The sequence below is a fragment of the Falco punctatus genome (genome assembly GCF_963210335.1).
Source record: "Falco punctatus genome assembly, chromosome: 5".
NCBI classification, from domain to species: domain Eukaryota; kingdom Metazoa; phylum Chordata; class Aves; order Falconiformes; family Falconidae; genus Falco; species Falco punctatus.
Window position 1 is genome coordinate 88,135,490 of NC_137584.1, and position 25,659 is coordinate 88,161,148.

General features: G+C 42.2%; 1 protein-coding gene across 7 annotated transcripts; it reads right to left on the reverse strand.

Annotated features, from left to right (window-relative positions):
• Positions 1–436: 436 nt before the first annotated feature.
• Positions 437–25,606, reverse strand: LOC308064525 (aprataxin and PNK-like factor). Of its 7 annotated transcripts, none has more exons than XM_080389119.1 (9): positions 25,522–25,606; positions 24,219–24,370; positions 22,686–22,816; positions 19,808–19,985; positions 16,814–17,202; positions 9,764–9,889; positions 7,277–7,323; positions 5,984–6,022; positions 437–1,216 (listed from the first exon to the last, which is right to left on the reverse strand). In XM_080389119.1, exons 2-9 carry the CDS (start codon positions 24,315–24,317, stop codon positions 1,011–1,013), a joined length of 1,215 nt encoding a protein of 404 aa, XP_080245245.1. In that variant the 5' UTR covers positions 24,318–24,370; positions 25,522–25,606; the 3' UTR covers positions 437–1,010. The 7 variants fall into 7 exon arrangements, with proteins under 7 accessions (XP_080245245.1, XP_080245246.1, XP_080245251.1 ...); XM_080389120.1 differs by lacking the exons at positions 24,219–24,370; positions 25,522–25,606 and adding exons at positions 21,707–22,078; positions 22,496–22,561 and having other exon boundaries at positions 19,808–19,989; positions 22,690–22,784; XM_080389125.1 differs by lacking the exons at positions 24,219–24,370; positions 25,522–25,606 and adding an exon at positions 22,480–22,561 and having other exon boundaries at positions 19,808–19,989; positions 22,690–22,781.
• Between the last annotated feature and the right edge of the window lie 53 nt (positions 25,607–25,659).

Genomic DNA, 25,659 nt, shown 5'->3' on the forward strand with positions numbered 1-25,659 from the left:
AGTGTACCTGGACGTCTGTCTCCAGCTGCCATTGGGCAGGCATTCCCAGGGCAGCCAGAGCCACACAAGAACACTTCCCCTGCAGAATCTCCAGACTCTGCCCAAAAAGGTGCCAAATTCACACGGCTCCGGTCACCTGTCCTGAAACACACTAAAATTTTTAACTTACTTTCTTGAAAGCTCAGGCGTGCTGTGAACACACGGAAGGGAAGATCTTCCAACAGTCTTTAGAAATCACAGAGACACAAGCAAATGTTTTTTCCGCAGTATGTTACAAGTTTAATTGTGCAAAAAACCAGTCACCAAGACTTCAGCTTTGTTGTGAACTGAACATAATTCCAGTGAGGTACAGGCATGGGAAGAGGTCCTACTCTAATTACAGCAAATACACCATAATCATTGTTTAGACAACCAGGCGGTTCGATAGGCTGATATACTGTTCTCAAGTGATTTACACATTCTGTATTTAACTCCTGCACATCAAGAGAATCAAAGAAATGACACCCAAGAGGAAAGCCAGTAGCACTGCACTAACTCAAAAGAACGTTAAAAAAATTTAGACAAACTCCCCAGTGATGGCCAAGAAGTAGTCTGCGATACTGCAGGTGGGCAGTGTAACTCCCCTTCATCCAACACTGTACATACTGTCTTTCAGCAAAAGAAAAGCCTTTCTTAATGCCAGTATTTCTTTCAAGCACTGCAAGAAGAAGCATTAACAACCTTTAAAACTGTATTTCAAACTATGAAATACCAATGGTGCTGCATAAGAGATAGATGGGGGGGGGGAACACAAAAAAGTTTCAGAGCTCAGTCCTCTGGCTCCACCACTTAACAAAACAAAAAAACCCATACGGAAAAGAAAGGCCTTGCTGAATCCCCTCACCCTCATTAAAATCCTCCTGCAGTGCCCGCATCACTGAGGAAAAAACAGTTTTCAAAGCAGTTCCCCTCCTTACACATCCATGTTTCACCATAACCAGCTTGGACATTTGTAACATCGTTCCATGCAGCTACTTTTTGGTTCTAACAAATCTAGACGCTTCTTGCAAAAGCGTTTCAACATCTTCGTTATCCTTGTCTTCTGAACTTGGTTCCCAGTCAGAGTCTTCGTCGGTAGGTTCGCACTCCTCTTCCTCATCACCTCTAAAGCTGTCACCAAGGTCATACTCATTTGGTTCATCATCATTGGCACCGTCTTTCTCCACAGCCCTTTCTCCTGTAGGGACAACAACGCCATATATTCATGAATAATAAATACAGAACTAAAGAGACCTTGCAGGGGCCATCTAGTTAGCCCCTCTCCTCAACAGGAGAAAGGCTCAACTAAAGCACTCTATCCCATGCTGACAGTTTTGTATGTGATTTTCAAGACTACTATGAAAAGCTGTACCATCCCTCTCTGACCACTTCTGCAGGGCTTACCAGTCTGATCAATTAAGAAAGTTCTCCCTAGTGGCTTTTCTTCCAGCACTTGGAAAACAGTAATCAGGCCTCTTCTGACAACGTCTTCTGATATCAGAAGAAACCAGTATCAGACAACGTCTTCTGACAACTCTCCTTTCCTGAAGCAGTGGCATACACCATTTCCCTGGTCTTCTTCCCGTTACTTCTGTACCTAAACGAGGCATCTTTCTTGGCATTTAGCCCCTAGCTCTTGCTAGACAGCTATTCTGACCCTAAATTTTCTGCCTGCACCCATCCATATTTACTTAGGGCTGTTTTATACTCTTGCTCTTTAGAAGCTGACATGGCTTTGAATTCCCATTCACTTCCTTCCTGAGCTTCAGGGGAGCAAAGACAATCTCATAGATCACTCGCCTCCTACGCTCTCAACTTGGATCTGTGCTGGGTAGTCTGTGCTTCCTTTCTGCACACAGGTTAAGGAAACAACAAATGCTGAACACTTCTTTCCTGAGCTGGAGGCAGCCTACCCATTTCCCAGTTCAGTCTATTCTATCGCACTGCTGTCTCATCTGCTGCCTATCCATCTTCTGCACAACCTACACGTTGTGATCAAATTGCCTTCTGTCTTCACAGTATGTCACAATACTCTGTACTGGCAGGAATCAAAGACTTGGAAACCTCTATGTATGAGAAATGGATGCTGCTCACAGCATGTTCTTAAACGTTTTTTAGGCAGCTTGTCTTGCAGTCATCCTTTAATTGCTCAAATACGTTGGCATGTTTAAACCAATTCCCAGAGACAGGGTAATCCTGCTTTTTGAAGAAGCCTTATCTACCTGACTCGGTAGCATCTGGGCAAAGTTGCCGCCCTAGCAGCATTGCCTTCTCCTTTGACTTACCAGTAGCTGTGAACCTTTAACAAGTTGATTTCCACTGCTTTTGGACTTTGCCAGATGTGCACAACCATTGCTCTACCAGCCTATGCTACCTCCCTTTTTCCTACATGCCCACAATTCCTAACTAGCCACCGTCTGTTAATATTCCACTCATGTTATGCTGCCCTTAAGTCATACCCCTGAGTAAAGCTCTATTTGTTCCTTTTCCCCCCAGCCTCCGCTTTCTGCATTCTTCTCTCATCTGGAGATAACCTGTCAATGATCTCATACAAGTCATTTATCTGTTGAGCAGTTCTTATCATCTTTTATATGAAACTAGAAATGTGCTTTTCTTCTCAGCTACACAACCCAGTCCAAATCAGCCATGTTTATACCAACCTCACGTATGTCTTCGCAGCTTCTTGAAACCTCGGGTCAGAGCTCCAGACACTCAAGCTATGCGTGTGGTGAACAAGCAAGAACACCAGCACCTGATGTAGTCAGATCACATCCTCTGTCAGTTACATTTTTCTGCTAGTGGGAATGTTACTATTCCAGCATTATCTTATGGTCTGATTAACATTTTATACTCTATAGCAGCTCTCACCCAAGGTTTTCAAAAGCATTTACAGTCAAGTCCCTCAAAGCTACACAATTTTATGGGTGAACTGTGCTACAGAGGCACCCAATGACTACCTCGAATAGAGTCAGCCACGTGTGACGCAGCCAATACTACAACTGAAGAGATATCCTGTGGGCAGCAATCTATACTGTGCACCACCTAGCAGAAAATCCTGAAAATGTCCAACTGTCAATTTCAGCTGTAATCCCATATGATGCTTGCTAGTTTGCTGTTTACCAGACTTTAGAGGAAAGTAATCATGCCCATGTTTACCCATAACAGCAGAATTTCTTCTAAGAATCACGGACTATGGTTGTGCAGAAGGAGTTACGCCTCAGAGGGAGACGTTGAAACAAAGATGCTAAATACATTAAGAACAAACCCTCTCTTCTCAGACGAGGCCTGTGAGAACAATAAGCCCAAGACCTGCTTAGCAAAGAAAAGCTGCTCTTAGAGCACTGCAGGTATTTTACAACAGAAATAGGAATTCTGCAAAAAATACTGATGACTTCCATATTTTTCCTACAAATGTACGAGGAGCATACTATGTTTTTCATCCCCATCCACCAATGTGTTTAGATTTCAGCAGCAAATGATGCGCTTCCGTCCAGGTCTTCTCACGCCAGCTCTTTCTGCTATAGTCTAATTCAGCTCCACAGCCCCTGAAGCTGCTCATTAAGCACAATCCTGCCTTTCCCCTGTTCCATATTTATAAAGATGACCTTGAAACATTCTCTGAAAGCATGTCCTTTACGTGGGGAGAAAAAGCTTGCTGACCACCCCTTTCCACAGGGTTGTATCTGGAAGTGACCTGATCAGCTTGCTAGATAACATACAAAGAAGTGTGTAGGAGAATTATGCATAGGCCATAGCCACAGCAGGTCGTTCGTCCCAGTAGCAACAAGGTAGTAAGGTCATTCAGCAGTGACAATGTAATGACACCGTAACTCTAGCCTTTCTCCTTTTTTTTTCCTTCGTCTCTTACAGCTATTCCCCCAGTAATTAGCCTTAGACTATTTCGCAGAACACAGAACACATTCTCTATGGGCAACTTGGAATCCATCTCGTAGCAATTACACTAACGATGTTAAAAACTAAACGTGGCAAGTACCATGTAGGTGGCACCCTTCTTCTCTTGGCTGGCGGAGTTTCAGTACACTTGTACGGAAATTAATCCTGCTGTGCTTAACAGTGCAGTTGTGCCAAACAGCACGAAATAAAGGCTGATGGAACCCTGCCTGTGTGATCTTGCATGGCTCGGGACGACCGCCTCAGATGCGAGCTTGCTGAGTGCAACCTTTTACAAGCTTTGACCTCAAGACAACTAAGCAAGCCAGTCAACAAGATAGTGAGGGGAAAAAATAAATTTAAAAAAATCATCAAATACAAACAGAACTTTAACGAGTGAATTACCTTCTTCCCACTGTGCATGGAATATCAATTTTTCCCTGGTTCGTTCTTAGGAAGAGGAGCTGAATTTAACAGATTGAGTTTCACTCCCACGTCAAAGTTTTACACGCTTACAAGAGAAGCACTTTTCCATCCATAGCCACACCTGGCTGACCACCTGCCACGAGCTGCACGCGCAGGATCTACCGTTCCAGTAAGGAAGGTGTTCTTATGAAAGGCACAGCTACAATTTAAAACCTTCAAGATTAGCTTTAATTAGCTTCAGATATGCACACAGTCCAGCTTGCTTCATTATAAAGTCTTAACCACTCGCTGCACTTACAGTGCTGCTAACAATTTTCACCACTCTACAATGCACATTTCTGCAAGGCAGCGGCGATCAAGATGGGGCTCGTACTTGCATCATGGGATGTGGCAAAGCATACAGCTAACAAGTATGCCTCAGAACACGCTAGTGCACAGATACAACCACACCAAGCATTCAGTGGCAGCCAAAGTACACACATACACGATAAGGAAATGGGATGGGAAATACATTTCTGAGTGGAAAGCAAGTCACAGAACAGAATGGAGGCCAAAACACTTTGTCTAGAAAGCTACAGCTATTTGCACTTCAATTTACTTTCTCTAGAAGGCGTATCTCTCTATTTTGAAGATTTCTTTAGGAAATGTCCAGCCACACCTTGGTGATCTCAAAGACATCAAGTTAGTTCCCACTTCCACTCGAGAGGCAGCAGCTCCACATCCTCATGCCTTGTTCAGGCCAGTGAATACGGCATATTATCAGACTATCAGACTGCTCTTCAAAGCTCACTTTTAAATTCTTTTAGAAATAACAGGAAGCTTCACATTTGGAAGCCAAACTGAGACAAAAAAAATTCCAGGCAAAAGATGCCTGGAAACAGACCTAAAGGATATTTAAAACTAGAGCCCATGCACCTGCAACATGTAAGCTAATATTATTGGCAGCCGCAAAGCAAGCTAGGTGTACTGCTGGTGAATGGAGGAGATACTCATACACAGTATTACAGGTTACATTATCAAGAGAGACTACAGCTTGCCTGCGATACTACGTAATGCTCACTGATGCCTAGAAACTAAACTTTGCAGGACACGTGCGTAGTTTACAGTGAATGTCGCCCCCAGCTGAAAGGCATTACCCTTCTTCTACACTTCAGTCCTAACAAGCCTGTAACATCAATACCTCAGAGTAAATCTAAGAAAAGCTCATCACCACATCCACAGGTATCATTTGAAAGTTATTTCGAGGTCAATGCAACGCAGAAGGAATATCTCAATGTTTCAAGAGCCATCAGTCTTCATGGGGTAACCTTAACTAGCTGTGGATGAACTACTGGCTCCTTTCGTCCTATTATGAACCCTCTTTAAGGAAGGAAGAATTGGTTTGGTCACACTCGTCTCTCCTTAAAACATTTGTTTGTTTCGCTGCCCGCTTCCAGGGAAGCACAGGCGTGCTCAGCCAGGACGCCTGGCACAAATCCAATTCAGCACTATTACTTGTGAAAAAGGAAGGAGAGTTTTACTAAAATAACGACTACCTTCTCCTCGGGTAAGTGTTATCAAGCATCTCCAGCACTACTAAATGCCCAAAACCCAAAGCAGATCAGCTGCATCCCATGATGATGTGCCCATTCATACCATCAGAACGTACCATTTTTTGAAGTTCGTTGTCGTGTTCGTCTTTCAGTTACTAAAGAAAGAAATGTTATTAGTCAGGTCAGAGTACAACATAGCAATAAGGGTTATTGCTAGGGGTTGCTACAACAGAAGACTGACTTATTAAAAGAAATGCTGCAATGGTTGTGCTGTCTTCACAAGTGTAAAAACTACTCTGCTGCCCCCAAAAGACCTATTTTTTTTTTTATTAAATGATTCTTGAAAGATTACCCAGATAAACAACTCTTACAAGTAGGAACCATGCTGCCTGTAGACAAATGTCATCAGTACTGGTTGCGGTTTTTAAAGCAGAAAATTGCAGTATTTCAAAGCATTTAAATATTTTACACCATTGTTTCCATAAATGCAATTCCTCCTTATTAACCATAGAACCATAGAATGGTTTGGGTTGGAAGGGACCAAAAAGGTCATGTAGTTCCAACCCTGCTGCCATGGGCAGGAGTAACGTCATAATCCTGATTTTTTAAAGTAAAATGCATTATCATTACATTTCCATAACTGTTCTGCTCTAAAGCATTGTTCTTTGCATTGGGAATTAAATTGGAAAAAAACCCTCCAAGTCCAATAATTAAGAAAAAGCACAAAAAAATGCAAAGTATCTCTCTGAATTCTCTAAGAACAGACAAAATGTAAACAGTACATTCCCCTGTGTTTTGCAACAAGTCTAGTTACTGGAACATAGAAAGACTTTTAGAATATAAGCTCAGGTTCAGTTTTAACTATATCCTCTCCAAGCCTCAACAGAACATACATGCTATGGGGATGGGAAAAAAAGCTATAGAGAAAATTTACCGCAGTATCCATTTGAAATGTTGAGAAATACTTTAGTGTATTCCCTGTTTTCACTGTAATACTCCAGCTCCAAACGGAGGAAGCAGAATAGAGAGAGCTGCTAAGATCACACTACACCACGCTTAATTTTCAATAAAACATGTTAAACTCATGAAAACAGCCACTTGCCACGTGGCATGTTTCTCAGATCCTAAGATACAAAGCATACAAACTACATCAAGGGTGTCTGACCCAGACCATCTTGCTTCAGTTGAAAAACATTTAAAAAAGTGAATGTTAAGTGTGCAGCGGCCAAGCAACCTGAACTTCCTTATCAGTGTCAAGGGCAGCACCTCATGCTTAAGAGCAACGGCGCAGGGCAACACAGAGCAAGCCGCAAATGCAGTGTTACTCACTTAAAGCATTTTATTCCGAGGTTTTGGCATCGATTACTGGGTTTGGGGTTCGTTCAGCTATACTGAACAACTTGGCTTACCTGGAGGTGCACTGTGCTTGTATTCTAGCTTATGCTGTGGATTCTTCCTGCAAAGAAGAAAACAGTACAAGCTTGATTTGCCACCTTGTTCCACGCTTAACAAGAACTCAGCAAGTTCCCAGAACTCCTTTGTATCTTGTGAATAATTTTAATTTCTTTTTTAAATAAAATTCTGTGACCAGTGCTTTACTGCAGTGTCTCAGCATATCGAATGTAGGGTGGAAAAAAAAAATAGGGTTCAGTAAGAGTTCCTCTTGTTTCGGCCTTCAATTAAAAAAAAAAAAAGAAAAAAAAAAGCTGATCAAAACCAAGAGATGAGATAGTTCCCAAAGTTGTAAGATGAGATGCATTTGTTCAGCATAATAAGAACTGATCCAATTATTTACTCTCACTAGAAACGAAACCAGAACATGAACCTCTGGTGCATAAAGCACAATGCACGCCCAGTGCATCACAAGTCTCAGATACCCAGGCAAAGCTTCAATATTCTGCAACATAAAGCTACAAATCAAATAGTTTGGGAAAATTATTGCTTGTCGCAAAGTACTATCACAGGGAAAGGACACAGAAGGATTGTTAAGAGAGATTATTCATTTCTGCAATATGCTGCTGCAATCCAGAAAGTTCAACATACAAGTGTGTATGTCTTCTATTAAAAAACAGCATCAATGCAATGAAAAAAATAAAATTAAACTTACTCTGGGATCTGCAGTAAATGCTCCCCTCATTCAGGCTGTGATCCAGGTCACAACACGCTGATTTATCCCCCTCCACACACCCCCACCCCCCAAGCAGTTATCCAATGCTGTTCTAATATTTTAACTCAGTCCCACTTACATCGTGCTAATCTGTTGTGTTAGTGCATTAGAGGCTTTTCTCAAGGCTGCACGTTAAAATAGTTTCAGCTCAATTTACTGTTTTGCAGAAAATAAAAAAAATATATCCAACTTTGGAAGAAAACTGGATCAGTTGTCATAATTTTTGCTTCTGAAAAGAATGAAAGCCCACTATTTAAGAATGACATACCACGTGACATTGCTTGAAACACAAGATTGATTTCTGTAACTGCAGAATTTTGGGGATATTTTACAAAACACCCTTGCTGTGAAGACCGCCTTGTAAAACTAGTTATTTATTTGTTTTCTTATCCTTCAAAACCAGCATACTCTTCAGTAGAAATACCTTATTTTCATGTCAAATAACGTGACAAATTCACATACTTCAAGTTGATTTACAGTTTTATGGCTACTGCTGTCCCAAAGTACATGACATGTGCATTAGAAGGGATAGTTATCTGAATAAAAACATGCAAGTACACCTTTTTTTAAATACACTGTACTGAAACAAAAACAGTTGCCTAATTCAGTGTTTTGCAAGTATTGTCAGCATCAGAGCATTTGATCCCAACTCAAGGCATAGCACTTAGATAATTCAATTAGGTATTCAAGTAGTAGCCAGCAGATAAAGACAACAAAAATAACATGAAAACCCTTCAAATGACACCTGTTGCTTCTACCCCCAAAAGAATGAAACGCAGATTAAGAAAAGATCAACTAATGCAGCACAGGAGTTGTCTTACCTGCAAGGGGAGACAGTTTTAGTTCCGCTGTACTCCTGGAAAGCATGTCGGCAATTTCATGACCGGTATAAACCCAGATTCCTGCTCCCGAGATGAGAAATTCATCTCACAGATGTTTTTCAGATGAGAAATACTTCTGTGTTAGCTGAACGTAAGATGGCTTTTTCCTAAAAGCTACCCTCATTTTCTTACATTTTGTGAAGAACACGCTCTTTAGGATCATCACACTTCCCAGGAGAGAGAGAAAATGTTTTTGCTCAAGCACAATCTTGAACAGCAGCTGTTCGTTTCAGTATGCCCCCACAGAAGGGCTGTTGCCTCAAAATATATCCTTTTGTCCATTGCACCAATTACAAAGCAGTCATGAAACTCTGCTAAATAAAAGTGTAAAACCTAGATGTTGAGAAACACATGGAACAAAAGGATCTTTTGAATCAACAGTGGTTAAAAGAAGCAGCAGTCTGCCATGAACTGCATTTTCTTGCTGGTACCTAAATTATGCTTGCTTACACATCAAATACGGATTAAAACAGAGAGTTTGTACAAAACCTCAACAAATATTTTATCAATATCTGAACTAAAAGTTACATATCAGGAACAACGCGTAACAATAAATTATTGTTTCTATACAAGAAGAACAGTTTACTACATGTTGAAAAGTGAAAAAGGTTTGATTTTTGGGCCGCTGAATAGGTTTCAAAAGTCAAGTCTTCAGGTTCGCCGGCTGAAATCACAAAAAAAATTTTGCACAGACTTGGGTGGTGTAAAGGTAGAAGTCTGTCCACAGCAGATTTTGGAAGGCCACAGTCGAGGTTTAACATCACTATCCTATAGCCATTTTGCAACTCCAGGGGAGAACATTCTTAACCGGTAAAACAAGGAAAGCCATTTTGCACAGTGCTTCTTACCTGTAACAAGCCGTTCCATACGGACATTCAGGCCGGTTATCTTTGTTATCCTGAGTTACGATCTCGGTTTCATGATAGTCATCATCGTGAGGGTGACTGAACTGCTGAAAGTGAAGGGGATTCTTCCTGCAAAAGACAAAGATAGATCAAGAACCGACTATTCCATTTTTACGCAAGAAGTGGAGACAAGAAAGGTGTTACTGAATCAGTGACAACTCATTTTTCTGTGGTTACAGAAAGAGCAGCTTTTAACTTTTAATTTTATGCAGAATCTAAGACCTGCTTTCAGGGTAAGAGAAGAAAAGTTTTGTCTCAGCACATGCCACAGGAGGTTAAAACACGAATTCTCCTATTTCCCACCAGCTCCAAGTTTCAGACCTCCAACACATACACAATCTCCTGATGTAGTCATATAGCACGAATCTTACTGAGCAGCTGGCTCGTTAGGACTCCCTCTGGAGCTATGCAAGTGCCATACAAACCTCTCGCAAAGTCTCAGCTCAAGCCGCAAGGATCACCCCTGGCAGCCGAGCAACTGCAGCACTGGAGACTTCCCACGCTCTCCGGTGATCGCCTGTGAGCTTTAGGCAATACGTCTCAATCATTCTGTTCCGTATGAAAGGTACTTCTCACTTGAATACTTCAAATGCCAGCGTATTATTCCAGAGGGATGAAGTACTGAGGCCTGAGCAACAGGCCCCGAGCCAAAGCTGACCTCTAGACAAACCCGCCAACCAAACATTAAATATATTTAGTATCCAAACATCAGCGAAATATGCACGATCATTAACTATGTATGACCATTAGCGAAAGACAGATAAAATATAATCATTAGTGAAGATACCGTGTGTCCTGCCTTGCTTAGAGGCAGGTGGTCAGGGCCATGAAACCAGGTATTTTCTGTGGTTAAAATCCAGCAGATACAGGAATCTCCCTCGGGTCCTCCCTGAGCCCTGGCCAGGCTTTGGTGGGATCTGACAGGAGAGTGAAACCAGAAGTCTCTGCATTTGAAGTTATGTGAACTTGTTTATTCCCTAGTATAAAAGCCGGAGCCTCTCGCAGTGACGTTGGAGACCTCACCTACCAGATGCCCTGCGTAGGACTTCCCAGCTGCCGGGACAGGCTCTCCAGATCCTTGCTGCAACAAGATCCCCAGCGACTGCGGATCTGGGTGATGGTAATGTATTAGGGCAACTGGTGATGTATCTGTCTTAATCACTACAGCTAACGGTGAATAGTAATGATCGGGTGCATTGCCTTGCTTATCTCTTTCACCGCTTGAATCAGGGTATCGTAGGCTAACCCTTTTGTACGTGCATATGCCTTATTTTCGGCATTAATTTGAAACAAACAGTAAAGCAAGGTTATTTTGTGTATTGGTGTCTGTGTGCCATCTACCGACCCTGTCAATTGGCAAAACACGGAGCAGTCTACTGGACATGACACTGATGGTGCTCTCAGGTTTGCCTTGGCTACCGTGGCATTTTATTTGAAATACCAAATCACAACGACGACATGAAGTTGTACCGTAAGACACAACTCGGAGCCACACCAACGTCAGTGATGAGAGCGCATTACCAGCATCCATGACTTCGTGCTCTACAACACTTAGTCCAATCCAAGGTAAGCAAGCAGTGAATACACATATATGCATCATTCAAAGGCCTTTTCTACTGCTTCTAGGCAACAGGCTTGCGTGCACACCGTACAAGACACGGCAACTATAAACAACATCACTTAGTGAAGATTTTCTGTAAAGCGATGCTAAAAAGAACACAGAAAAACACATCATGACTTCAGGAGAAATTCAGGTGACAGATCAAAAGACACTACATAAAAATTATGTCACAGTGTGAACATACTGTACTAAAAGCAAATCTACTTTTCCCTAATGATTTCTTTTAGAGATACTTTTTCTCAAGCGTATTTAAAAGGAAGAAATGGGAGATGCTTTAAGAAATGATTTTCCAAAAGATATCCGCAAAAGACTTCTGTGATTTACCACATCAATGCCCAGAACACATAAACTTCAACATGTTTGTGCAAATTATAAACGTTACCTGCTTGCCTCAAGCAAGAGGAACAACTTTAAACTAGAGCGAGTACTGCTTTAATTTGTACTTGTTACTGCTGCACTGAGAAACACAAAGCCAGAACCATGTATGTAGCTAGCCACATACACAACAGCTCCCTCACTGACCACAGGCACTCCTTCCTTTAAATTCACAACCGGCTCTTTGGAACTTTCTGCGGAACAGACAGTATTAATTTCAGCATTTCAACTAACAACATAAGAAAAAAGCTTTTGTTACAGCTTTGGCAAAATGACTACTTGAGTGCTGTGAGCTCTACTAACCATTCAGGCACCAAAACAAAGACTAGATATTTAGTATTAATACTTTACATCTCCATTTGCCTGGTACCTTTCATTCAGGAAGCTCAGCAAGCAAGCTACAGATCAACTCTTCCATGAGTTACTTATCAGAGATCCAGTGTGCCTCAGATCTACTTACACAGCTGACAGACGCCTCGTCCTGGTCTTTTCTGTTAATTTCTGCAGACTGTAGGGTAAGTCAATACTGTTTCACTAGGTATCATTGCAAAGTTGCATCTAGCAGTCTTTTATTCCACAAGTTCTCGGGAAACATCACCAAATTCAGGCTGGCTGCCTACTTCCTTTGCCATTCAAAAATAAATGGGATGAAACCAAGTAATTTTAGAGACCGCTTGCTTTGTTTTCTAAATGCACAGAGCTAACTTGCTAGCAATACTAGCTAGAATTTTAATTTGGTCATTTGAAACACAATTCATCTTCTCAAAGGGATACAGAAGCAGCTAATGCTCTGTGAAATCATTTTAATACTTATTCCTACAATAAGATCCTAGTCACCAAGGAAAGAAGGCCTAACAGCTGTCAATTAGCTACCCTATTCTGTTTTAGGTGACAGCCAGTTCCTTTCAAAAATTTACTTCAAAAGCTATTTGGCCAATACCAAACAGCCCTTATTGCAGGAGAGAAAAAAAAAAAAAAGAAGAGAGAGGAGAGAAAAGAAAGAGAGAGGAGAGGAAAGAGAGAAAAGAGTATAGGAGGAAGCAATAAGAAAAAGGAAAGGGTCTTGATGTATGCTTCCTATCACTGGGCTTCAGGATTTTTTGGGCCAGTGGATGATGCTCCTCAAGTTATTATACTTTACCTGTGAAGCACCTTAAACATGTCCTACTTCAGATGCTCAGGACTAGAAAAAAAAAATAAAAATCATAGTTTATCCTACCTTGATGTGGATAATTTATACTCACTCCACTTCTACATGTTGTGCAACAATATCCAGCAAAATGAAAAGCAGCAGAGAAGTGCATAGCTTCTATTAAGCAAATATTATCCCTTCTTGCAAAAATCTTCTTCCTTTTATTAGGACTTTGGTTTGTTTGAGGGTTGTTTGGGTTTTTTTGAACACAAGAGATCTCGGTTGTAAGAGCGCACCATCTTTCATGCTGGAAGTTGCACTCCAAAGTTATTTAGTTTTACAACAAAACCTCGCTGCATAGGAATATGTCATTAGTATGATCAAAAGAAAATCATTAAGCTTTACTTGCACAAAAATTAACCAATGAAAAGCCTATTTTAAGAATAAAGTTTTAGGAGACCTGCCTTCTCATAAACATATACAGAAGCTCTGAATTGGTGTCCCTGCGCTTTGCGTTGCAGAAAATTACACAAATAATTACACAAGTAAAACTTAGAAAGTTCTTCAAAATCGATGCAGTCATCTCAAGCAGAAGCTGAGTGTCGCTCAGTAAAATATTCAAGACAGTTTTCATTGATGCAGCTCCCAAGAGCATCTTAAAAGCTTCTTCTAAAGCAAATTTAAGTGGTAAGGTCAGAATCCCTGGCTCTTCATAATCACATGCAGGAGACTCCTGCCACCCCAAGGGCTTATTTTCTCAGCCTACTAAAGAAACTGGTAGTGAAAATATAATGAATTACCCGCACTAGCTGTAAAGCCATGGAATTCAAGTCTGAAGTTACAAACACCTTACACACACCTGCGGTGTAAGTTCTAAATTGTAAGTCTTATTAGAAAACAGGTCTCAAAAAAAGACAGATGCAAGTCTGTAGCTGCCAGAGGTACAAGCTGAAGGTGAAATGAAAAATACTGATTTTCATAAACAAACAAACAAAGATCAAAGTATTTCGAAAAATGTACACACAAATCCAAAGGTTGGTTGAGCGTGCCCTGCTTTGACAGTTCCAGGAAAGGTTCACACACACCCAGTCAGCACAGAACAGTATCACCGGCTAGCAAAAGGACAGAACCCTGGACCAAAATTGTGAATGACAGTTTCAGAGATGAGAGTTCAGCTGTATCACACCGCTACTATGCAGCCCTTGAAATCGGGGGGTGGGTTCGGATTGGGTTTTATTTTTAATTCCCTATTCTTCTAACTTGGGAAAAACAAGCAGCAGACAAGAAAATGAACCAAAGACAGTATTCAAAGGGTCAGCTCCTTGACAACAAATATAGTCAGGCATAACATACACAGAGCATGTTGCCTCCTAGTGGGAACAGCAGTTTCTTTCGATTTGGTAAAAGCTTCAGACTACCACAGAAAGAGAATCTCACACTGAGGAGGACAACAAGAAGAATCATGTCTGGAGCGAGAGCTGTGAATCAAGCTGGATTCTTTCTAAAGCAGTGGTTTTCAATTCATAAACTAAGAAACTGAGCTATGGGTTACAAAGTTATTTCCTAAATGTTTCAGCTATGTGTTGTGTAAGAGACGTCTAATAAAATCAACTAAACTAACATTTCATCTTTTCAGTTTGTGCTGTTCTGCCAGGCACCTACCAAAGGTGCCTGTCATATCCAGAAGGCAAGTGTCTCTCAACAGCAGTTCACAAAATAAAGACTAGAAAACTGAAGAGCATTTAGTTATCGGATAAATGACATTTGATGACTATGAAACCTCACCTAGAAAGAACACTTTAAGGAAATGGCTTGGTTACCAAAGCAGTCCTCATTTGAGACGTTGACTCCTACAGCACCTTGCGTCAGAAGACACCTTTCATAAGGTGAATGGAAGGAGACGAAAACCAACTACTCATTGTACTGAAAAGAGCACTCAAAGCAGCTTCTCTTCCTCAGCAACTCTACAAACCAGGTTTTGCTCAAGGAAAACACCACACCATGAAAAACTGAATACGCTACCCATGTGTTCCTTCAAAGCGTCCATTCACATCACACACGCGTACATTTCTGTCAAAAACAGGGGTAACTGCAATGGCTTGCTTTACTCCACCACAGCCATCTCATCGATGCAGAATGACTCCTTAGTATTTGCTTTTAATGCAAGCCCACCAAGACAGACTACAAAGCACCTTGCTTTGCTGCAAACAAGCAGGTTTTGTCTCATGACAGCTCCTGAACATCAGAACCGATGGGTTTGATACTTCCTATTTACAAATTTCTCCAACAAAGTAAGATTTTGTTATGTGCTATTTCAGAGCATTCTTTTTTCTTATAAAGCAACGCTTCCCAAAAGAGCTGCCGCCAAATGTTTTAGAATAAAGACCCAAGAAGAAATGTGCACCTGCAGACTCCTATTCCACATTACCTGTAACTAAAACTTGCCTTCCAAAACATTAGGAACCCTTCAGCATGTCAGAGCATTACACCAGCTTAACCCCCACACAGGGGAAAACTTGTCTGAGCAAAAAGAAAAGGAGCTGGAGCAAACTAAAGGCTGCATTTGGACTACCGGATCAGCTTGACTGCCTAATACAACATGTTTCCCTCATAATCATTAAGGGCAAAAATTGAGATGCGTGAAAGTATGCTACGTGTAAACTTGAAGTCTGTAGCGTTCATTAATGCGACAGCTTTACGCTTTTGATATACCGTTACCTGCAACAATAGGCACGCCAAATACATACAAGAACCCCTTTACTTGTCCTGGCTTGTTTTCTGAGCAACCTCAGGTTTTACTATCGCTCAAGCCGCTTGGGGGAAGAGGAAAAAAATACAAAAGTAATAACAGTAATAATAATTTTTAAAAAAATAATCACAGGCCCCCCTGCTTCCTGGATTAGCCTTATCTTTTGTGCTTACAATGTACATGGATTTATCTGGAGCTCAAAACCTTCTCCAAAATGCAGTTTGCACGTCACTGGTCACTTCCTAGCCTCAGGAACACCTCTAGATTCCTATCTTCCATTCAATACATTAACACACCACACTACAGACCTTGCCTGGGCAGAAAGAACGAGCAGGAGACCAGGCACGCAGCACTGGAGATTTTGAACTTCGTTGCAACCTTTGTAGCGCACAAAACATCTGTATGACAGATCCTTCACCGTGAATCGAGAGGATATGAGTAGCAGAAAAAAAAAATAATATATTGTCCCTCAATTGAAGTATCACCAAAGACACTGACCAGGTAAGGGTACTGACCAGAGAAGGGTTAACAGGGAGTTTATAAGTGTGACTTGTTCAGGTTTTAAGGGGGGTCCGAACGCTTTAAAAAAAACCCAAAAGTGCAGACTGGCCAAGTTATAACAAAAGTAGTTCTTCATTATTTAGGAATAACAAATAGTAAGTATTTTAAATATTCAGATCACAAAGCATGCAATAACTTCATCTTTCATAAAAGTTTCAGCTGCTAATAAAATAAGCCTACAGGGTCTATGTTGGGCATTTCAATCATTTACATCTCTTCTCCCTGCTGGTACATGTACTCTACACACAGCGGGGTTTCTTTCTTTTCTTTTTAAAGTGGACCTTTGTTTCTTATTTCCTACGACACTGCACTGTTCAATTTGCTCAAGTAAATCATCCCTTGTTTAGGCTATACTGGCAGTTAGCAAGACATCCTGGCTCCTCCTTTTAGACTTTTAGGATTCTTGTTATGCCACTGGTTTCTCATCAGTCCCCCGTTTACCAAAAGATCTTTTTCAAATCAAAGCTTGTAACCGCTTTACTGTTTACTCTTCTGTAGCTAAGACAGTACTTCTTAATAACAAGCTAGCTTAAGCTAGTTTTATTTTTGCTTTACCTGTAACAGCCTGTTCCATACATGCAAGGTGTCCTCTTACGCTTGTTGTGTTTGGAGCTTTCTGAAGTATCTGCACTTCTGGTTGAATCAGAAATCTCAGTCTTGTAATCCAGATTTGCATCAGGCTCAAGAATCCCTTCCTGGGCACCAAAAGATTGGGAAGTCCTGCCCCAGTGAGCTTGTTGGCTTGTAGAACCAGTAATCTGCTCTTTGTTTTCTGTGTCCTCAATTCTATTTTCTTTACTGGAGATCTGACCTACTCTTTTAGACAATTTACTATGCAGCTGCCTATCTTTTTTTTCCAGAGAACTTCCAGGGGGTTTTGTTCCGGTCTTGCCATTTCCTTCCATGTTTCTCATGGTATTCTCAAGAGGAAATCCAGATGCATTCTGTGGAACAAGGTTACATTTTGAAGGACCTGAAAATGTACACGCTTCAGAATTAAAAGCTTTAAGGTCAACTCCGCCTCATCATTCCTGTTTTCAAAGGGAGAGAATCATAGAAGAGCCCAGGTTGGAAAGGACCTCAAAAGATCATCTGGGCCAGCCTTTAAAATCTTCTACTCCACTTTCCAAACTCAAGTTAGCTGCTAAATACACCTGCTGAATGAAAGGCTCAAGTTCAGAACACACACGCACTTTAAAGGAAAACTTATTCTAGAGCTTCCGTCCTCAGCTTCAGTTCCCTCACGACACGGTCAGGCTCCTCTCTCACCACCTCGTTTGTGAATAGTCCAAGGACTTCAGTTTACACTAACTTTTGATTAGAAGTACTGCTCCTGAAAAATGAATGCGGATTATACATGTGACGATACAGTAGCCTCTATAAGAACGTACCCTCCTATACAATAATCAATTTCAATCCCTTAAATAGCAAGCTAGATGGAAGATATCTATTTATGTATATGCAGGAGATACAGGGAATTCATGACACACACCTTGAGCTTAATCCCACCCCAATAAATCTTAAACGCTTCAGCTTGTGACTCCAAATCATACAAGAGTTTGTCAGTAGACACCATTAAGTAAAAATTTCCCTTTTGACAAATCCTGCATTTTAAAGTTTGGAACACACGTCCGCTGAAAATAAGAGATGTGTGCTTTAGAAAAAGGATACGAGATACGTAACCAAGACAAGAGCACTGTCCCAACAACTGAGACGTCACCCAGAAGCAGACCTGTATCGAAGGCTGAACTACTTTGGTACATTACCAAACTATTCAAAAGCTTCTGCTCTCTACAGTTTGTGATCTAAGTTCCTCCTCCAGGAGATGTATACTTAGTTTACATGGATGTGTTTGGCAGAGCTGGAAAATCAGGTGGCAGTTACCTATTTGATTTTGTTCCTTTCAATGCAAGCCTCATAAACTGTTAACCAAAACCGCTGCTCAAATGTAATTGCCTCGGGTGTGATTAAGAAAGGGCAAAGTCAGAATTAGTATCAAATGATCCAGACAGCAGCATATTTAGTAAGTCGGCTTGGAGACAAAGGTGACTTTTTTTATTAAGACTCCCAAATTAAGGCTCAGTAAACAACTGCCGCTTAGGAAATAAGCCTTCATTTGCAAAGCAGAACTAAATGACTCTAATTTGCCACTTCCACTTGTGACTTCTCTGCTACATACTTCATACTACGTATTACATGCCTGTATAACAGGTCGTAATCAAAGAAAACCAAAGACAACAGCGCTATTGGCACTCGTTATGACCCATGTGTGACCTCTCTGCCACCTGGTGGCTGCTGGCACTTAAAAGAACTAAGAATCTTTTCAGTTCCTACCCTACAGGACATTTTCTCAGTTGCCTTAATTATGACAGCAGCAGCGTGATTCTGGTTTTGATATCAAAATGCCAGTCTTTTAGAGCTCTCTAAGATTATTACTTGTGCTTGAACTAACCTACTATTTTTTCTGCAAAGTTCTGAAGGCAAGTACACTGTGCTTCAGATAAGAAATATTTCTAGAATGATTAGGAGAAAATAAGTAAGGCTTCATACAAGCTCACAAGTCAGAACACTTCTTCAGATAAAAAGAGCCACTACTTTATATCCCAACTATCCCGAAGGGTACGCTCGCCATGAGTAACGCGTTTCAGCTAACCTTAAGATTTAATTAAAAAACAAAACCCTAAGAGTTTTCAGTGTCAAAATCCACAAAGCATTATCTAGTAACGGGATTTTAAGTGTTTTATAGATCCTAGAACAGATCCAGCCAATTCTAATGCTAGAGATTAGAAACGCCTCCCCCAGGCTGTTCACTTACAGGAAAAGTCAGTGAAAGCCTCAGTTTGCTCTCACCAAAATACTGTTTCACTTTGATAACGATCCTCCTCTTTTCATTACTAGCAGCATTTCACTGCCTATAAACGCAGCTGTAATTTGGGGACACACAGAGACTGACCAGCTGAAGCATCTGTTCACTTCTTGCCACAGAGCATTGTGGATTTCAGATTACTTTTTCTTGTCTGTCCTTCTTTTTTGACTCAGATTTTGAGATCGTGGCACAAGCACACTCCATGCTACCTTTCTTCAAAGCGCAGCAGTTGCTACGCCATGTACCATCGTTCCCTGACCATAAAACTTTACCGAGAACAGCACGAGTTTGGGCAAAGTCCAGTACCACATTACATCAGTGTCATACCATCACCTATCCCTAAAAAGTTCTCGGAGAAAGAAACCACACACCAAGCCACTCCTAGGACCAGTACTTTGGCCCATGTCTACCAGCCTCTTGCTGTAAAGCTGAAAAGTCTGGTATTCCTGTGGAACTTTGGGAGCCAAAGTTCCAGATCCCAAGGAAGAAGTGCAAAAAACCTACTCTCATGAAGGCTTCCACCGTCCTCGCTATAGAGCTCTCCAATGGACTGGCATTTCAAAACAACTGCTGAACAACAAATTACAAGCAGAACACACGTACACCCAGCCTTCAACACCACACTGTGAGCTACATGCTCAGTTTTTGAAATACCACGGTTCTTCCCTGAGCCAAAAAATTACCTGAGATGAAGGGACAGGCATGGAAAGACAGCTCCTTTTCCCTTCATCTTGCTCTTCACCTTCAAAATCCTCTGCAGTTTCTTCAGAAGCTGATCTCTTTTTCTGCTGCACATTTACTTGCGGTTTTAATGACGCCGTATTACTTCTTCCTCCTCTCCCTTGGCCTTTTTTCATTCTACTACCTTAAAAGAAAAACAAAAGGGTTCTTTTGGAATGCAACTTTTTACAGTGAAATCCTGACCACATTAGAAATCTAAATCTGCGCTGAAGCAGAACATTGGGCAAAAAGCATGAGAAGTCGCAGCGCTGGGCATGTGCTGTTTCAACCACACATTTTTCATTCCCTGCTTACAGGAATAAAAAGCATATTTTAGAATGAAACAGATGCTTGAGGGGCAAATTTGCAGGAAAACAATAAATATGTGGCAAAGGATATTCGGGATTGACTGTCTCAGTGCCACTGACAAGTTCATTTCCACAATAGGAGCGGATCAGTAAACTACACGGTCCAAGGACAACTTTTACCACACATCTTTTGTGTTAGTATCACCTCAGATAACCACTTTATGCACACAAACATCAATTAGGACACGGCAAAATCAGGGTATGCCCACCTGCCTAGTCACCCACATCACAGCCCATTATTTCATCGGCCAGTAACCAACAGAAAGACAGCGAACGTTGTGCCTCCCATTGGAAAGCTTCACAGCTCAGAAAACCGCAAGATCTCTGTCCTGAAGTGCTATTGCTGGATATACAGCTGGGAGACAGCCAGGGCCAGACAGCTCCATCTGCTGCAAAACGCATGCAGAAGGAAAATACTTGATGCCATTCTGCAAGACTTCAAAAACTCTCCCCCTTCAAAAAATAGCCATGTGCCAGAGTCATGTTTACAAAACAAGGAACGGTTCAAATTTTAATGTTTGACTTCAAAATCACAAATCAGCGTTACCTTCCCAGTAAGAAGACAGACAGGGGGAGAAGAAAAACAAAAAAGGGGCAGCCTCTTAGTTTTACTCTCTACCTTTCTACCTTCCCACCCAATATCACCTTAGCAAGATGCAAACCGTTCCACAGTTTTAAGGAAATATTTTAGATTTGCAGAAGAGATCGGTTGTTTTATTAAAGCAGCCCATCCTAAACTAGAATCATTCCCTCACATAGGGATTTTTTAAACAGCTCCAGTAGTGTTCATACATATCCCTAGCTCCCCCAAGGTCAGGCCTTCAACAGCACACAGGTGTCCCCAGCCCACACAGCTTCAAATCTCTACAGCTACCTGACCAAAGCGTTCAGCCTTTGAAACAAGCGTTAGATACACATACATATCAAAAAGTACAGTACTTGCGGAGACAAAACAAACGAAACCCCTCACCCTACACACATACACCCCCTCCAAAGGCAAGAAAGCAATCACGCTAGCGCAGGACCAAAGACAGTCAGCAGAGGTCCTCTGGTACCTGCAATTTTTATAGCTGAGGGAATAAGCCAGCAGGGAACAGTCTAGAGTTTGAAAGGGGAAGTAAGGGGGGGAAATGAAACAATAATAAAAAAAGTAAAGTTTCTTTTGCTTCTTCTAATTTTCTCAAAATTAGCTTCTGAGGAAAGGAATAGGCACGGTCATCAATGGCATACAACTAATGTCTTTAAGCCACAATTGCCCAGGTCAATCTATACAGACACCTGCATTTACTATAGGATGTAAGAAGCAATCGGTCAGGCACCGCATGAAACACTTCTGCGGGCCTGCTTGGGCATTACACCACCTCAGCAGAAACAGGAGGTGGGAAGAGAGGAATTAAAAAACTAGCTGTCGGACACAGAGGAGCGGACACACACCCGCCTGCCACAGTTCATACACTGAAGACTGACTACCGAAGGAAACTCAGCAGTCAGCACCTAAACCACCTCCCCACAGAACAGCAAGCAGGGTGGGGCACGCAGTCTTCAGTACAGAGAAAGACAGAAATTCTGGAGGAGTATTAATGTACGTAGTCATCGTCCTCTTGTTTCTTGAGTCCTCCGGTCCCCATGGTAAAAGCCATCAGAGCAGTAAGTGCCTTGCCGGAAGTTTGTCAGAGAACGTCTAGTGGCAGGTTTAGAAGTCTTCACAAGCTCCCAGGACCAAAGCCAGACATGCTAGCAAATTTTTTTGGGATTGTGCCAAAGCGGCACCCTTGTGTCTCCCGTTGATAGTAACTTCACACAGTATTCTGCTGCCGCTACCGCTGATACACAGCGGCAGCAGTTTATCGTACATTCAGCAGTTTCCTTTTGCACAACAAACAAGAGGGAATGCAATATTATTTTAGCCTCATATTGGTAAGAAACTACTACGCTGTGATGAGTTACTCCTCCTACGAAGTAACTTTGGACTAAATGATCAAGTTTGATTCAGTCACAGCTCAAAAACTAACACACACCACCACCCAAAAAACCCCACCTGTAAAACTTGTGAAATCAGAAGAATCTCACTTTAGAAGGGCAATACATGAGTGACTTAAACGTTGAGAAGGCTTGGAATTAAAGGCACAGAAGCTACCTACAATTTACACAGTAAACAAAACAGGCAAGTTTATAGGAAAGGGCTCCCAACACGCAGCTGTCCGAAGACAGTATGTTACCTGGCATTAAAAAAAACCCCACAAACCAAACCAAAACAAAAAAAACACCAGAATGAAACCCAACTGATCAGAAAGAGCTCTGTCACACCCAGGACTGATGGCAAAGGAGGCAGAAGTCAGTCTCTGTTGGCTGCCAGGCATGGAGCACGGGAAGAGAAGGAACAAATTAATACTTTCTATCACCACCATTACAATTAAAGTTATATCAAAGCACACAAATATATATTGGTATGCAAATGTACTACACTGCAAACCTACCTCCTTCCCTTAGAGGCTCAGAAATCCTCTGAACCAGGGGGTCTCTTTCCAGCATCCAAGATGGAAGCACTCTCTTTCTGTGAATAGATTTTGATGGTTTGCTTTCATTATCGCCAGAAAGAGGAACCTGAAAAAACATTTACTCTTTAGTACCTTTTCCCAGTTACAAAAGAGGGGAGGAAGAAATAGATGACAAGTTTGTACCAGTTATGCCCTTCAAATGCAGCCTGGACAACTACCTACTTTTGGGATGGTGTCCATTGCCTGAAATTATTTATTTTTTTCCCCCACACTTCCCCCTCGCTCAGAAAAAACAACATCTATAGAAACCTTCATGCAGTAAAAAAACCTCCTTAGACCTTTGGAGGAAATATCTGAAAGGCTACAAACTTCAAGTTTCATAGAAGAGCCTTACCAGCACCTTGCTATAGAGTTTCCACATGTAGAGGTAAAGACAAACAGCAGGTTTAACAAACAAACACCTGTTTGTCAAAAAAAAAATTCCCAACCAACCAACTAAAAACCCAGAAAAGTCTTGCTACCCTTCTTTCAACTTACTTCTCTAGAAATGAACCACACTCTAAACCCTGGCTGCAAAACCAATGCAAATACACCCAAGTCATGTTCGATACATATTTCTTTACTGCAAGTAATGCCATCAGTTTGAATCTTTACTTACTAAAAGGTAAGTAGCCATCCAGGGATCTCAGCTACAGTAAAGGCTGATACTTCATTTGTTATATGTAGTTATTATCTACTATACAATGATGTTGACCCACGTGTCCCTTCTAACTGGATACACAACAGAAGATCTAAGAAAAATCCCACTTGCTCCATACACTATTTATCAGACTGTCTGAAAGCCACTTGACTTGGTAACATTTTCAAAAAGCAAAAGATGGTTTTTTTGAAAACTCTGTTTTGCTGGACAGCATGCTGGCTACCAGAGAAAAACTGGAGGGCTGGTTGTTTGGCTGTGTGTTTGTAATGGATCTTGACAACACAGCTCCATCACAGCTGTACGACTCAAATGAAATAGGCTGCTAGGACACAATAAACAGACACTATTTACAGGCAGCACAAGGTATCTGCAGGGCAACTACAGGCTCTCCAGAGAGACATTTTAGAGGCTTCTAGGCGGGTTGGAAGAACAGTCATTCATTCCCCTGGACCTTCACAAGTACTGACAGGGCAGTAACTGATGCAGACCACACAACTGAACTGGACTTTGTTCTGCAGTACTGAACTCAGCTACAATATTGTTAGTTCAAAACATTCTTGTAGCAATGGCAATTTTTTTATATTTGAGAGAACGAACTACTGCAGCGTAATTATCATAAACAGAAATACACAATAGAAATGTATTTATATACTTGTATAGTATGCCATCCCAATCAATAAAACAACAGATATTTTGAGTTCACAATTTTGACCGTTGTAATTCTCAGGAAAAATAAAAAAAACATGCAACACCTTTTTAATTTTCAACACATGCTTACAAACATTAAATTAAAAAATTAAGCACTCACCAAACATCTGGAAGTAGCATCATTTTTTCTCATTTTTGCGGCTCCCTGTATCTCAGAGTTGGAACACGCTGCTTCTATTAACAGTGGACTACAAGACATCTCAACAAGATAAGCAGTTGGTGCTTCTTCTGTACCAGCCTCCCGATTTTTTTCTAAGAAATCAAAATCATTTTTAGCTAGTCAAACTCATCACAAATGTAAACACGTACTTTTTATTCAAACACAGAAGTTGGTCTGAAGGCCATTAATTTTCCATTGGTGCACTTGTACACTGAAAACAACGCACTGTTGCAACAACTTATCAAGGAAATAAACATGCCTGCCTTTCTGCCTTTAACTGAAAGTATCGTGAACAAAACGTTTTCCAGTCACTGCTGACCACTACTGTAGCATTTTGATGTTTAAGCACAGAATTTATGCTAGTCACTGCCACGACAAAACTTTGAGAAAGCTGAAATCATGGCTTTCTTGTGAAGCTATGCACCTTCCCAAAATGTAATTCTATACTAGAAGTTAGGAAATGTTAAGATACGGTTTTCAGGGTCAGATGCCCAACGAATCCAGCACTCCTTGGCAAGTTCACTCATGGAAGGCTGCCAGCCTGCAGCACTGACACCACGTACTCAGTTGCTGGGTTTAAAAGCTTCAGAGGCCCTGTCTGAAATGCCTTTCAGTCACGAAGCGCACCATAACTGCAACTGGTTTTCTTTCAACACTCTGCCCTTCCACTAGTCAATTCACTAGCAGGAAGAATGGGGTGCATGGATGGGAAGCCTAATTGCTGCTGGACTCACTGCACAGCACCCCTCGGGAGCCACTGCCGCCCCCCTCAGCGTCCCGCGTTACAGGGAAGGCCCTGGCTGCCCAGCCGAGCTGCTCATCGCCTCCCGGCGACAACCGCCAGCGGCCAGGCCCTGCCCCCTCTAGCCAGGCCCCTCCAGGTGCCTCCCGGGAGCTTTCGGTGCTGCCGGGGCTCCCCCCGCGATGGTGCCAGCCCGGACCCGGGGCTCCAGCCTGTGCCCCTCTAGAGGCGGTGAATCAAGGCACAACAGGCCCCTGGCCTGGGGGGAGAGGGGGGAGGAGGTATCTGCCTGCAGCACAGCTCCGACCTGCACCCTTCCCCTCACGGGAGGCCGGGGCGGGGGGGAGGGGGGGGAGGCGAGGCTGCAGCCGGGCCCCTGGGAGCGGGAGGCCAAGGGGGGGTGGGGGGGCAAGGCTGCAGCCAGGACCCTGGGAGCGGGAGACCGCATATCGTTAACCGGTAGCCCGCGGTTCTGCTCTGCACGGACGGGCCGGGCCTCACCTCAGGCCCGGGAGCGGCCGCCGCCGGCGGGACGGAGCACAGCCCGCGTGAGCCGCGGGCGCCGCCTGATGACGCAACGACGCCGCGCGGCGCCCCAGCACCCCCTGCGGGCCGGGGAAGGGACAACCCAGCCCATCA